Raw genomic sequence first — 15080 nt, 5'->3', positions numbered from 1 at the left:
TCTCTGTGGCTTTTCAGTCCTCATATGGTTTGATCACGCTGTGGATACACAAGGAAACAGGCCCTATCCTTTCATGAGCCTGTAGGCTGATCAGGGAAGCACCACCCAGACCAGTCATTTCCTTGCTGACACCAGATGAAGTAGGGGCCACAGAATAAGCTGGCCTCCATGGCAGGCCAGACGTCACTGGGTGAGGGAGGAAGCAGGGGCTTCTTGGAGGAAGGAGTGGGTAGGGCTCCAAGGATGGCAGGGCAGCTTCTGTGAGGGCCTGAGCACAGGCTCGTCTGAAAGTGGGACCAGGAGAGGGGAGGCGAGGGCCAGGTGGGGAGAGCCTGCATCCTAAAATAATGAAGCCTTTCTTCCAAGGGCAGCTGGTACTGTAGGCTGACTTAGTGCAGGAGGACATGGTCAGATCTGTGCTTTTGGAAGAGACGTCAGGCAGCCCTTTGGAGGGTAGAGTTTGGCGGCAGGGGAGGCTCCAACAGGGAAGCCAGCTGACATATAAGGATTCTAAGGATTTGGGGTGACCTCAGTGAGAGCCTCTGGAGCGGGAGATCAGCCAAGCCCAGGAGGGAGTGAGAGAGCAAGGCTGCAAGCCCCCCCTCAGACAGACCCCCTTCTTTATACCCCAGTTGTGTCTGTGAGGGGAGATGCCCGTGTACAGAGCAGACCACATCTTCCCAGATGTCCTGTCCCCTCTCCCTGCTGTTTCCCACAGACCCTACAGAGGCCCCGGGACCCTCAGCACAAAGATCGTGAAAGCACACGACAGCTTTTTGTAAAAAATTATTCTAATTCATTTTCCTTTATTGGGTACTTTTCGGGCTTACTGTTTGCTCTCTCCTTCAACAAATAATGATTGAGCATCGACTATGTGCCAGGCACTGTCCTAGGTGCTGGGAACAAAACAGGCAAAGAAGGTTGGCCCCCCCAAAGCTCCTCCGTATGTTGTAGAAAGTGTGGGAAAGTCAGTGGAGTAAAAAGGAAACAAATTGCCAGCAAGGAGAGGCCATCTGTGGTTTTCCCCCATCATCTGGTGTATTTCTTTGTTGGACTGCTTTATGCTTTGTAAAACGACGTGGCTGTGATCACACTCTACAGTCAGCTTTGTATCCAGCTCTTTGTAAATACTTGCTCTGGGGACCTGCATAACCTCCTATTATATATGGATATACCATGTTTATTTAATTAGTGCCATGTTGTGGATTTTAGATTATTGGCCAATAATAATAAATAATAGCGTGTGGAAGTCTTGTTGCACATGAACTTGTTTCTCTCCTTCCTGTTCTAGTGTTACTGGTTAGATTCCAGAAGAAGAGTTCTCTGGTTCAAGGGCTATTGATGTTTTCAAGGCTTTTACCGATTATTTTTCGGGCTACACAAATCAGTTTACCTCCCACCCCTCAGTAGTACAACAGGATGGGCACATAGTTCTTCCCAGGGCTCTCATATGCCTTTGGATCTTGACAGCAGCCCTGATGGTGTTGCTGATGAGCACACCAAATTCCAGAGAGGGGTTGGGGCTTATCTGCCTTCCACGGGGGCAAGTCGGTGGCAGGGCGAGGCCTCCCCTGCATGTGCAGTCCAGAGGAATGCTGACTCTCCTTTCTTTCCTCCACAGACTGTGGATCCCTCCTCTGTCGCCTTGGTGACTCTCGGCTCCTCAAAGGAGATGCTGTTCGAAGGAGGTCCCAGACCCTGGGTCCTTGAGCCTTCCAAGTTCTTCCGGAACATCACCTCCGAGGACGCAGACAGCATTAGTTTGGCTCTCTTTGGGCCTTCTACCTCCCGGAATTACCAGCAGCACTGGATCCTTGTAACCTGCCGGGCCTTGGGCGAGCAGGTGAGAGGGTGGCCGTCCCTAGGCCCATCACGTCCAGAGGGAGGGGTCTAAAGTCACACTCCTTGAGTACCCTGCTGTGCTTACAGCACCATTTCACAGACAGGCAAACTGAGGATCAATGAGGTGGGATGACTGGATAGGCACGTTGATCGGGGTGCAGGAGTTGGATGGGACCCTGCCGATATACAGTGGCTTTGCTAGAGGCACCAGTCCTGGCTCCCCTTCCACTACTGGGATACTCTGTTCTCTCTCTGGGCTTCATTTCCCGCTGCCAAATTGGGGGATGGGACGACACCAGGGGTCACAGTCAGAGTCAAGCAGCTACCATAAATGAGCGAGACCTAAGCCCAGGTTTCGCAGATCTTTTTTTGGCATTTCAAGATAAGCTATTTTTTTCTGTGAAATCTCTTGAGTTTTGTTTCTCACAATGCCAAAAACCAGAGAAATCAGGAGACTGGGTGGGCTGAACACATGTCTGTGGCCTGAACTCTCACACTGCGGGAATGGGCTAGAGAAAGCAACAGCTCGCCCATCCAGGCTCCTGTGCCTGCCACCCCGGAAGTCAGGGCCACATGCTCATTTTGCTTATAGTGGGGATATAGCCCACCATTCATAGGGTGCCCTGGAGCCGGGGAACAAAAAGCAAGGTGGGAGACCAGCGGGGATCAAGAAAAGTAGGAGAGAGCCCATGTCTTAAGGGAAGTGGAGAATCCCCTTGCACATGCAGAGAATCTCAGTTGATGTTAAAACACACGTGCCCACATCACCCAAGGTACCTTTATGGAGCTTGCCACGCCAAGACTGCCTGGTGTGCACAGAAGAGATGCACAGTGAAAGGCTCTGATTCCCTCTTTGTTTTGTCTTTTAAAAAAATTAATAAATGTTTAAAAAATTAAATAAGAAAAATTAATAATAACTCAACGAAGTTAGAGACGTTTCTCCTCCCTGGCTTGGCTTGCTTATCTGAGTCCCCGCTGGGCCGTAGGAGTTGGCACCTCCAGGGCCCTCCCTCTGCTGTGCTCTGTGCCTCCCGTCCTTGGGGCATTGCAGTGGGGGCCGAGGGCCTGCAGGTCAGCGTGGAAACCACCCTTGGTCCTGCCTTGTGGTCAGGAAGGATGAGGGGTGCTAGGACCAGACCGCTGGGTCCTACGGAAAGCGTGTGTCATTTGAGGGGCCCGAGGTGCTCCCTCAGGATGGGTCATTAGATGTGGTCCTCACAAAATCAGGCTGGGGTTTATTTTTGAGGTCCCAGCTCTAAAAGCAGATTCAAATTTCCCTCTTTTGTTGCATCTTTAATCTTGGTTTCTATGCAGCCAAGTAAGCTTCTCTCAAAGAGAGAGAGGGCGCGCAGGCTGAGGCCCCCCACCTGTCCTCACAGGGTGAGCCCCCCATGGCCCCTTCTCTGCCTTTCACAGCCTGCCATGGTTGCACCTCATTACGAGGGATCTTCCGGGTCAGTGTGGGCTCCTCATTTAAAAACCCACAGGCTTGGGATCCCTGGGTGGCGCAGCGGTTTGGCGCCTGCCTTTGGCTCAGGGCGCGATCCTGGAGACCTGGGATCAAATCCCATATCGGGCTCCCGGTGCATGGAGCCTGCTTCTCCCTCTGCCTGTGTCTCTGCCTCTCTCTCTGTGTGTGACTATCATAAATAAATAAATTTAAAAAAAAATTAAAAAAAAAAAAAACAACCCACAGGCTTGTGAATTCGCTCTTATGACTATTGGGGTCTTCAGAGAATCCTGGGAAGCTGTGAGGCATCACCCACCCCCTTCCTCCCTGGGTCGCGGAGCAGACAGTGGTTCGGCCAGCGTTTGTCTGAAGGCCTCTTGCATGTTGAGAGAGCACTCCCCCATACGTGTCACTGGACTTTTGTAAGCCCCTGGTGGTGCTGGGCTCACCTTCCCATTCTACAGAGCAGCAAACTGAGTCTGATGGAGCTGGATGGTGAGGCCAGGCTCATGTGGGGCAGGTCATCGTCCTCTCATTACTTTAACTGCTCCTCCACTCTGGCAGGTCATCGCCCTCTCCGTGGGGAACAAGCCCAGCGTCACCAACCCCTTTCCCGCACTGGAGCCTGCCGTGGTGAAGTTCATCTGCGCCCCGCCCTCCAGGCTCACCCTGACCCCCGTCTACGCCAGCCCCCAGCTAGACCTGTCATGTCCACTGCTGCAGCAGAACAAGCAGGTGGTAAGTGAGTGGTTCTAGGGGTGGTGGTGAAGGTGACGGGTCGACACTGTGCCACCTCATCTCCGTGCTCAGGCACCCCTGTACAGTGCCTGCTTTTATCCAGCTCTAACTTATCAGGGGGCTTAAGACTCACACAGGGAGGAGACTCGCCTGGAGTCACAGGCTAGTGGCAGTGCCGGGTGGAAGCAGAGTGCCTCTGGTCCCAGACTCGGCTCCCCTCGCTGTGTGGCACTTGGCCATTGGTAAAATCTCATCATCTGCTTCTGTGACTTAGGGATGTTGAGGTGGGGCTGCGGTCTGTGGGCTGTGTGTGTGTGTGTGTGTGTGTGTGGTCAGAGTGGGAGCTGCAGGGAGGGGTGACCAGCTGTAGCATTCTCTGTCGGTGAGGGTGGGGGGGACTGTGTCAAACATAATTGCGGGAGGGAGAAGAAAATCACTTGGGGGTGGCTGTGACACGCAGGGATGGAAGTGAAACCCATAGGTCTGGTCCTCTTGGGCTTGCGGCCAGTCTAGCCCTCCACCCTGGGACACCCAGAGACCAGATGACAGATGCGGAGGACTTCAAAGCCCTTCCGTTCAGGGTCAGGGGTATGAACACCCTCTGGGCTCGCCCTGGCCCCCAGTCCCTTCTAAGAGGTAGAGACTTAGGCAGGCTGCTTTTCCCTCATTCCTTCAATGTATATTTATCCAGCACCTTCTGTGTGCCGGGCCCAGAGTTCTGGGTTCTAGAATACAGAGTACTTGATACAGGTGAGGCACCTGCTGCCTGGAGGGGACAGGAGACCAGGAGGTCCACAAATAGTAGACAAGAAGGACAGGAGGTGGGAGGTGCTGTGGAGCAAGTGAGGGGGTGCGGGACAGCTACCAGGGAGGCCACTTCAGGTGGAACCAGGAAAGGCCTCTGTCAGGAGGACACACACCACGTCAGGCCCCATGATCAGGAGATGCTGGCCAAAAAGAGCTAACATAAGGGGTCCCAGGCAGGTAGAATGGCAAGTGCAAAGGCCCTGAGGCTAGACTAGGGTCTCTGTGTCCCTGCTGCCCACACACGGTAATTAGAACAGTTGTATGTGCCTGGAGCTCTGACCCATATGCTTTGTTCCCTGTCACCAGGACCATTTGGGAGGCCCCGGCTTGTTGCATCCCCTTCATGGGTTTGCCCATGAGGCTCAGATGTAGGCAGGGCCCCAGAGACAGAGTGGATCTGCCCAGCTCCAAGTGCAGTGCCTCGGAGGGCCCTGCGGCCGCTTCTCTTCTCCCAGCCGTGGCCCTGTGATCACCCCCAAGGCGTGTCCAGCTGCCTCTGTCCTGGTGGGTTCTGAGGGGCCCTGTGTCTCCTGGAGCCCCTTCTAGGGACAGGGCCCTCTTACCTCTTTGCTGTTTGCCCTGAGAGGACTCACTGCATGTCCTCTCGGCACCTAATGGAAGCTTTCTGAAGCTGCTTATGTGAGCAGCCTCTCCTCCAGGCAGATAGATTTGGGGTTTGGCTCCCCTGTGGGTGCAGGAGGAGAACAGCTTTGCGTTTGGTCAAAGTACATTTCTTTGAAGCTCTGCGGGGGGTCCCAGACTCCAACAGTTCTCCCTGTCTGGAGTGTGCCTCTGCCTCTCTGCCTTCAGCCTTCGTGTCCCCTGCAAGCTTGGTTGACTTTTCTCCCCGCTTTTCTGATGGGCTGCTGCCCTCTCTTAGGCTCTCCTGATCCCTCAGCTCTGAGGTGAGTGGGCGTGGGAGCCCCTCTGCTGCCCCCATGCTGGTCCCTTAGGAGTCAGTGCCTCAGCAGTGTCGGTTCAAGTGAGGATTCTTGGTGCCCAGCCTCGGAGCACTCTCCCACCAACCCCACAGGGGCCGGCCAAAGCATACCTGCCTGTGTTCCCTCTTGACAGGTGAGGAGACCCAGCTCCGAGCCTAGATAGAGCTCCTCTGCAGGCTTGTCACCATGAAGCCACGTTCACCTCCAGCTCAGGCCTGGGTGTTGGTGGCAGGGAGCAGATGGCTGTCATTCCCAAGCTGAAAGTCTGTGTGTTCGGGACTAAGGAAAGTCCCCCTGATTTTGGGGGCTGTTGAGATGAATGTCCTAAAAGCTTCACATTTTAAATCGCTTTTATATATATAGCAGATTATCCCTGAAGAATGTAATCATGCTAAGTCTGGACTTTTCTGGAAAACCTGGCCTATCAGTCCACTAGGTGTGAGGCCAGGAGTCCAACAGTAGCTGATATCAGTAGGGATTGACGGCTGGGTCTGAATTCCTCCTCCAATGACACTGGGTGACTGTGGTCTCCTAGGATTGTAGGGGACAAACATAAGTGGACCGAAGGTGTTCAGAGTGCAGAATGTTACACTTCTTACCCTGTTGTCTGCTTAGACCCAGCCAGCAGCTTCCCATTCCCCCAGAGCAAAAGCCAAGGCCCTTGTGTGGCCTGTGATCCCCGAGTCCTGGCCCCCGTTAACGTTCCACCCCACTCCACCCATGCTTGGACTCCCGTTGTGCCGTGAGCACTCAGGAACGGGCCCTGTGTGCATCCTGGAGATGCTGTTCCCGTTGGCTTGACTTCCCTCCTCTCCCAGTCCCCGGGCCTCCCTCCCCACCTCCTTCACTTCTTTATTCAAATGTTACCGCTAGGGAGGGTGCCTCAGCATTTAGACCTTAACCTGAACTTTCAACACTTCACATTCTGGTTCCCTTCTTCCCCTGCCCCCAAGCTCTTTACATCATCTGACACTAGAATTTACATGTTTCTTTTCTTCTTTGCAAGTCTCTAGAAAAGAGCCCAGCTCATGGGAGGAGTTCAGTCAGCCGTGATGGATGAATGAGCACACCATGCCTGTGTCCCTGTGTCTTCTGCCCCTGGTTCTGTCGGGCTCAAATGCCTGGAGAAGCCAGGTGGGGTCTGCTGAAGACAGGGGGTAAGGGGTGGGGGTGCAGACCTGAATGGAGAGCAAGTACCTGTCCACAGGATAGCCTGTTCAACCTCAGGCTGGCCAAACCTTCCTATTTGCAAAGAAAAAGCAGGCAGCTCTGTGTATCTTCCTTGTGTAAGTGTCTTTACATGTTGGGCACTGGCCAAGTGAGCCGTGTGTCTGGCCATCTGTTGACTGTGACCTCTGGGTCAGCCCAGGGCTGTCTCTTTTGACTCAAAGATGACAGGCAGCAGAGCACGGCTCTGAATTGGCTTGTGTGTGTCATCGATCTCACTTGCCAGGAAATAATGGACCTCAGACACAGAACTGCGAGGCCATCCATCAGGCCTGGAGTTCCAGAGCTGTGAGCTGATCGGGCATGGCCCCTGCGATTTATGATCTCACTAGGGGACCTTGAGAAAGATATATCCCTGCCATGCATCCTGGGTGCAGTATCAATTTAATTTTATACCTCTCCAAAGCCAGAGGCCACCCAAGATGTGTTTGCAGAGTAAATTACTGGTGAGGCCCAATCACCGGAACCGAGCTGACCAGTCAGAGTGACAGAGTGGAACAAGACTCTGGCCTGACCCCAGTGCTCTGCATAGGTCATCCTGTGTTCAGCTCACTGTGGCTGAGCACCAGTTGCGTGCCGGGAGACTGATAAACTGGGGCTTGGATGGAGCCACTGCACAGGGGTTGGAGGGGAGGCCACAAAGTTGGGGGAGGCCTGTATGCTTTAAAATCAGACCAGCAGAGTTGTACCCCTAAACCTGTGCAACCTTGGGCAAGTTGCTTAACATCTCTGAGCCTCAGCCTTCCTGTTTATAAAATGGGGATAATGTTGTTGTCCCAAATGCCCATTGGAAGGATCCAAGCCTGCCTGGCACAGGGTGTTCATGTCCTCCCCTGGTAGCACAGGGGGAGGGAAGGAGAAAGAGCGGGGCATCTAGAAAATGCTACTTCTTGTCCCTGCCTGGAGTCACAACTCCTGACTCAAATCCAGAATTGTTACAAGATCCTTTGCATCCCCAGGGATTGTGCTAATCTGCATTTAAGATTTGCAATATGCTTTTGGTTCAGTGTTATCTGGGGGCAAGAGAGCTAGCAGGACCTGGGGAGGGGCCCTCCTGGTGCCAGCCTGAAGTTCGGTGACAGCATCAATCTGGACAGGCGAGGCTAGGCTGCAGTAACAAGCAGCCACAGATCCCAGTACCTTCACACAGCACACCACTCACTTCTCGCCCGAGCCCCATTTTCATCACGGTGACTGGGGACCCGGCTTTGTGTCACTGTTCTCTTCTTTCCAAGACACAGTAGGTGGGGACAGCCACCATGTTGGACATGGCCACATGCCACTGCAGAGGGGAGAGCCTGGCAGGTTGCTTCCCCCTGGAGTTTTTTTTTTTTTTTTTTACTTATTTATTCATGAGAGATGGAGAGAGAGGCAGAGACACAAGCAGAGGGAGAAGCAGGCTCCATGCAGGGAGCCCGATGTGGGACTCGATCCCAGAACTCTGGGATCATGACCTGAGCCAAAGGCAGACACTCAACCACTGAGCCGCCCAGGTGCCTTCCTCCTGCAGAGTTGTTTTGAGTCACTTTCCCTTTCATAGTCAAAGCAAGTGACACAGTCACTCCTAACTGCAAGGACCAGACAAGTACGGTCCTGGCTTTTGGACCTGTGCTTGCAGCCTGACTACCTGTTTCCCGACTTGCGTGTTTGTTACAGTGAACCAGGCTCCCTAAAATGATCTCATACTACCCTCACTTAAAACAGAGTCCTGGGAGGTGGGTTCTGTTGTGATGCGTGGTTCTGTCTGCCTGGGTGGTGAGAGGCCGAGGCTCGAGTGCAGGCAGCGGGACTTGGATGTCCCTGTACTCAGGGTCCCTGCTTCACTCCCTGCCCTCTTGCCATTCAGGCAGGGAGTGGAGGGGATGACCCAGCATCTGGAAGGAAGGAGGTGGACTTGGCATGGGTTCCAAGGGGTGGAGTTGCATGGGGAGCAAGAGGTGGTGGTAGAGTGGTTAGTAATTCAGTGTTTGGAGCTGAACCCTGAAAGCGTACCACTCATTTGCCGAGTCGCCTTTGATACGTCCCTGTTTTTCCTGGGACTCTGCTTCCTCACCTTTAATATGAGGATGACAGTTCCCATCACACTGGGATATTTGAGGATCAGGTGAGAACCTGGCTCTGAAAGGATCTTTGCAAGCTGAGTAAGTCTGGACGTTTTAGAGGTTGTAATTGATGTTCCTATTAAAACTTGGGGGGCGGAAGTCATCCTGGAGGGGCTGGGCGTGCATGGGGCAGGGAGGAGGTGGCAAGGATGTGGGAAGGTGAGGCCAGGGAGGAAGGAGAGCAGCCTGGCTATGGTGGTGGAGGGCTTGAGGCGGGGGTCTCTTGGCCCTGGCACTCCTGAATTTTTGGGCCAGATCCTTATTTCCTGAGGGCTGTCCTGTGCCTTGTGTGATATTAGACAGTATCCTTGACCTCTACTGACTAGATGCCCATTGCACCCCCCAACCCCGTAGTTGTGATCATCAAAAACACTTTTCAGACATCATCAGTGTCCCCTGGGGGAGCAAACTTGGCCCTCCTTGAGAACCATGGGCTGGAGTAGGAGGCCAGGTTGGATGGGGGCTATGAGGCTTCTTGACAACTGGGTAGCAGGAGCTAGTGACTTACCCTCCTCTATCACCAGGACCCAGGGATCCCCAAACACAGCCAGCCAGGGCCAGGATGCCCTGCGTGGTCAAGAGCAGCAGTGCCTGGTTCTAGAGTGACCAGGATGTTTGACTCTTGCCTCTTGCAGGTCCCGGTCTCTAGTCACCGCAACCCCCTGCTGGACCTGGCTGCCTATGACCAGCAGGGACGCAGATTCGACAACTTCAGCTCTCTGAACATCCAGTGGGAGTCGACCAGGCCGTTGCTGGCCAGCATCAAGCTTGACCTGCCCATGCAGCTGGTGGCCCAGGATGATGGGAGTGGCCAGAAGAAGTTGCACGGTGAGTTGGGTGCCGAATGTCCCAGGCCAGGAGGACAGAGTGTAGTGAAACCCTGGACAGATGACGGGTGTGCTGAGTAGGGCTCCTGGCAACTGCTACCTGGGTGGGCAGACAGGCTCAGGCTCAGGGCGGGTGAGTCTCTCGTCCCAGGTCGTACTCATCTGTGCTGGCCCCGGAGACCCATTCTGCTTTGAGCCATGCCGCCCCTACCAAGCTGACGGCAGCCAAAGGTTGAGGCCAGTGCGGCTCCCCGAGGCTGCACTGTGGAACTTTGCTCAGGGCCTGCTAACTCTTATGGTACATACAGTTTAAACATACTCAGTTGTGTATTTTTAGGACCGTGGAGATTGATTTTTTAAAAAGATTTTATCTGTTTATTTATGAGAGACACACAGAGAGAGGCAGAGACACAGGCAGAGGGAGAAGCAGGCTCCCTGCAGGGAGCCGGATACAGGACTTGATCCCAGGACCCTGGGGTCACGCCCTGAGCTGAACCTCAGAGCTCAACCTCTGAGCCTCCCAGGCGTCTCCTAGGACCATGGAGATTGCAAACCAGGAGTAGGGAGGGGCTGCTTCAGAGGCCACCAGCGGGCAAAAACCCAACATCTGCTCTCCTCTCCCTGGATTCAGGTTTGCAGGCTATCTCGGTTCACGAGGCATCGGGGACCACAGCCATCTCAGCCACTGCGATGGGCTACCAGCAGTCCCACCTCAACAGAGCCAGAGTGGAGCAGCTGGTATCTTCCTGGGCCCCGGGCAGGGAGTCCCCCCCCTCTGTTCACATCCTGCCCGCTGTCTGAGCGTCCTGAGCCCCCTAAGCCCCCTCCATTCACTAACCTGTCCTGGAACCTAGTGCTGTGGGCTCCCTTGAGCTGGGGTGCCTTCCTGCTGGCCCCCTGCCTCCACTACCCCATCCCACATGCCTGGCATCCAGGCAACTGGCAGGATCCAACCTGAGGGCAGCCTGGCCCTGGCCCCTCGCAGTCCCAGCACACAACTTTGGGAACCCTCGTGCTCATGCGTCCAGTCTCTTCTCCCACACGGCCCTGACCTCACAGCCCAGCCAAGAAGGTGCCCAGGTGGCTCGGGCTTCTGTGACTTTGCATGCCTGGAACGCCGTCCCCCTCCTTCCCTTTACTCCTCCCTGCCAGGTGGCCTCCTGGTTGTTGTCCCAGCCATGATGGCAGCCTCTCTGCAAAGTGGTCCCTGAAACCTAGGCACTGAAGCTGCCCCAGGTCTCAGATCCCCTCGTGCCCCTTCCCCCCACCATGATACAAACGCCATCCTCCCCCATGTACACCGTTGCCACCATCTGCATACCCAGGGCCAAGTCCCATTGAACCTGACCTCCCGACCGCAGCGTCTCCTGAGCCCCCAGGGGAGGTGCTACTTGTGGGTGGCAAGTGGGTGCATACGAGAAAGGCATGGGAAGGTCTCCCCAGGAGTGGTCCTGCCTGGATGATCCCACCCCATCATCAGGGGAGGGGCAGCAGTCAACTTGGTTGTGTAGAGGGTGAAGGCAGCAGATAATAGCTGGAAGGAGAAGGTAGACTGGGTTCCAAGAGTTCCTCAGTGCCAGGATAGGATAAGGAGCTTGGAGTTGTCTCCTGGGTAGTGGGGAGCAAGGGAAGCACTTGGAGGGAGTGGGGCCCAGTGGGAGCAGCATTGAGTCTGGCCTGGGGGACGTAGCCCTGAGGAGTACACCTGCATGCCCCTGGTGGCTTAAGCCTGGGTTGCCTGTCCCCACCTGTGTAGGAGGTCCCTTGGCTGTGGATGGCCCCTTGGGCCTCCCCCTGCAGGGCCTCTGCACTTAGGCTCCATGGCCTGTGGGTATTTCTCTAGTAATACCACCCACACCTTCACTTCCTTGGTGTCTGCTCACCCGAGAGTCCCTCCTACCCCCATCCTGTCCCCTCTCTGCCTTCACAACCTACCCTGCGTTCTGACACACCCTTACTTCCTGTTTGAATCCTGACTTTTTTTGTTTTGTTTTGTTTTGTTTTTTTTAGAAATACACATATATTTTTTTTTAATTTTTATTTATTTATGATAGTCACACACACACACACAGAGGCAGAGACACAGGCAGAGGAAGAAGCAGGCTCCATGCACTGGGAGCTCGACGTGGGATTCGATCCTGGGTCTCCAGGATCGTGCCCTGGGCCAAAGCCAGGCACTAAACTGCTGTGCCACCCAGGGATCCCCTGAATCCTGACATTAGATTAAATTTGCATCCTTGCCCAAGGGCTAGCACGGTGCCAGGCACTATGTAGATGCTCAGGCACGTGAGGAGCAGGTGGGTCCAGCAGTCTCCCTGGAAGGACACGTGGCAGGTGTCACACACTCAGATATGTGCACCACCCAAGGGAGTGAGGGGCTGTGCTTGTGCCTTTGTGAACCCACTGTGAGGACACCCCCTCTACTCAGCACCTTCACTGCCCAGGCCCCATCCCTTGCACATGCAGGGGTCATTAACTATGTACCCCCACTTTCCTAGGGTGTGTGTGAATCATCCGTCTCATGGGGCCTGCCAGGCAGGAGAGGGTGCCAGCCTTGACAGAATTATTGGACATCTCAAAGGGATGTGGCCTCTTGGCTGGGCTTGAAGCGTGATGGTTTTACTGGGTTTTGTGTCTCCAACATAATGAGTGCCCTGGGGTGACGCCAAGACACAGGGATTTGAGTGCTGCTCTTTCAGGGGGGAAGCCCACGGGCTGGCCCAGGGTTGGCCCATCATTGCCTTGGGTCTGATAGCGCTGCCTTGCCTCTCCAGTACGATCCTCTTGTGCCTGTGTCGGCCTCCATAGAACTCATCCTGGTAGAGGACGTGAGGGTGAGCCCTGAAGAGGTGACCATCTACCACCACCCCAGCGTGCAGGTACAGTCCTTGCCCTGCCATGTGCCACCGGGACGTGACCCCCAGGGGCCCCCTCGCCTCCGACACCCAGGCTGACCCCTCCTTGCAGGTAGAGCTGCACATCAGAGAAGGCTCTGGCTACTTCTTCCTCAACACCAGCACCACAGACATCATCAAGGTGGCCTACCAGGAGGCCAGAGGCGTGGCCACGGTGAGTGCAGGGGGGGGGGGGGCTGTCTCCACCTTCCTTGTCATTCCTCATCCCAGTGGCCTTGGGTTTAACAGATTAGATTGGTTATTTCAAAAGTAGGCACTAAATCACAATCAGATGCAATTAGCAAGGTTTTTAGAGTCTCTGACTCATTATTTGTGAAACTTGGATCCTTTGTGAGCTACCTTTGTGACTTTTGTTCCATGTCCACAAACTACCCGCACCATTAGTTAACTAATGGTTCCTTTTCAATCTTTCATTTAAAACATTGTTATATGAGCACCACTCTAACAACAATAAGAAAGATTGCTTTTGAAAGGTGTATCAGCTTTTTCTATTTTTCCATATTCTTGGCCCTCTCCCTATTTGGGCAAATATTGACTTAGCTGTGCCTGAGGTATAGAAGGATTTAGCATTCCGCTTTTGTCAGGGATTGCACCGTAATTTTTTTCCTCCATGTTGCGATATAGGCTGGCTGATTTTTTAAATATGCTTTTTACAGACTTATTTATTTATTTTAGAGAGGAAGAGAGAGAGAGAGAATCCCAAACAGATTCCACACTGAGTGCAGAGCCCTACGCGGGGTTTGATCTCACAACCCCAAGATCACAATCCGAGCCAAAACCAAGAGTTAGATGCTTACCCAACTGAGTCACCCAGGCACCCTGCCTTTTGTTTTTTTTTTTTTTTTTTTTAATAACAGCTTTCTTGTGGTTTAATTCACATTACCATACAATTCATGCACTTACAGTATGCAGGGGCACTGGGTGGTTCAGTTGGTGAAGCATTTGTCTTCAGCTCAGGTCATATTCCTAGAGTCTCAGGATTGAGCCCAGCGTTGTCGGGCTCCCTGCTCAGTGGGAAGTCTGCTTCTCCCTCTGCTCCTTCCCTCGCCTTACTCTCTATCTTACATAAATAAGTAAAATATTTTTAAAAAATAAAGGGTGCAAGTCAATGGTATTTAGTACACTCATAGGTACCTCCAGGACTACAGTCAGTTGATTGACTACAGTCAGGTGATTTTCATCACCTTGAGAGCATCCATATGCTCTAGCTGTCTCCTCCCTGTTCTTACATACATACACAAGAGAGTATTGGATTTTGTCAAATGCTTTTTCTATGTCTCTTGAAATAATGATATGGCTTTTGTTTTGTATTCTGTTGATACAATGTGCAATGTATTACGTTAATTGCCTTTCAGATGTTAAACCAACCTTACGTTTCTGGGACAAATGCTACTTGATCATGATGTATAATTCTTTTTACAGGTAACTGGATTCCATTTGCTAGTACTTTGTCGAGTTTATGTTCATAGTCCTAAGAGATACTGGTCTGTGCTTTTCTCTCCTGGGATTTCTTTGTCCGATTTGAGTATCGGGTAACATTGGCCTCACAGAATGACTCAGCTGTTCCTTCTTATTTTTGAAAGAGTTTGCGTAGAATTGGTAATAAATACTCTTAAATGTTTGGTAGAATTAACCAGTGAAGCCATCGGGACATGATATTTTCTTCCTGGGCAGTTTCTTGATTACTAATTCAATGTCTTCCTATGTTATAGGTCTATTCACATTGTTTCTTTTTGTGTCTTTTTTGGTAGCTTGAGTCTTTATAGGACAATTCAGGTTTTTTTGTTATTTGTTTTTGTTTTGTTTTGTTTTTGTTTTTTTACACGTTTTTTTACAACTCCTCCAGGGGTTGACCTTGGTCTTTACCTGTATGTGGAGAGGACCTCTTCTGGTTCAGTCCCTCAGTGAAGGGTGAGGAAGCATGTCATAATATTCCTATTCTTCTCAGTGGCAGAGTCTCAGTTGGCAGGACTTCGTAGGCATGTCACTATAAATCCGAGCAAAAAACACTGTCTCTCAGCACCTGGGAATAAATGTGTGTTGTTAGAGGCAGCATGAGGGTTGCTAGCAGTCTGAGATCATAGGAAGCTGTCCTCTGAGCATTTTTGTTCTCTTTATAAAAGAAAGAATAATTTCCTGGCCATCGCTCCTGCCATGTAAATGAGTGTTCGCTGTCACATCCTTCATATTAAAAGGAAAAGCTCAAATCGTAAATAATTCTGACTACTTGA

General features: G+C 52.7%; 1 protein-coding gene across 1 annotated transcript in view; it reads left to right on the top strand.

Moving 5' to 3' along the window:
• NUP210 (nucleoporin 210) overlaps positions 1 to 15080 on the top strand; it is a 105931-nt gene that overhangs the window by 54571 nt on the left and 36280 nt on the right. The window contains exons 15-20 of the mRNA XM_055343508.1: positions 1622 to 1843; positions 3857 to 4030; positions 9743 to 9935; positions 10566 to 10672; positions 12709 to 12813; positions 12902 to 13003. Coding sequence (XP_055199483.1) covers positions 1622 to 1843; positions 3857 to 4030; positions 9743 to 9935; positions 10566 to 10672; positions 12709 to 12813; positions 12902 to 13003 — 903 coding nt within the window. The remainder of the gene's footprint in view (positions 1 to 1621; positions 1844 to 3856; positions 4031 to 9742; positions 9936 to 10565; positions 10673 to 12708; positions 12814 to 12901; positions 13004 to 15080) is intronic.

This window comes from Nyctereutes procyonoides, unplaced genomic scaffold (assembly GCF_905146905.1).
Source record: "Nyctereutes procyonoides isolate TBG_1078 unplaced genomic scaffold, NYPRO_anot_genome, whole genome shotgun sequence".
Taxonomy (NCBI): Eukaryota; Metazoa; Chordata; class Mammalia; order Carnivora; family Canidae; genus Nyctereutes; species Nyctereutes procyonoides.
The sequence above is the reverse complement of the archived record's forward strand: the minus strand, read 5'-3'. Positions and strand labels throughout refer to the sequence as shown.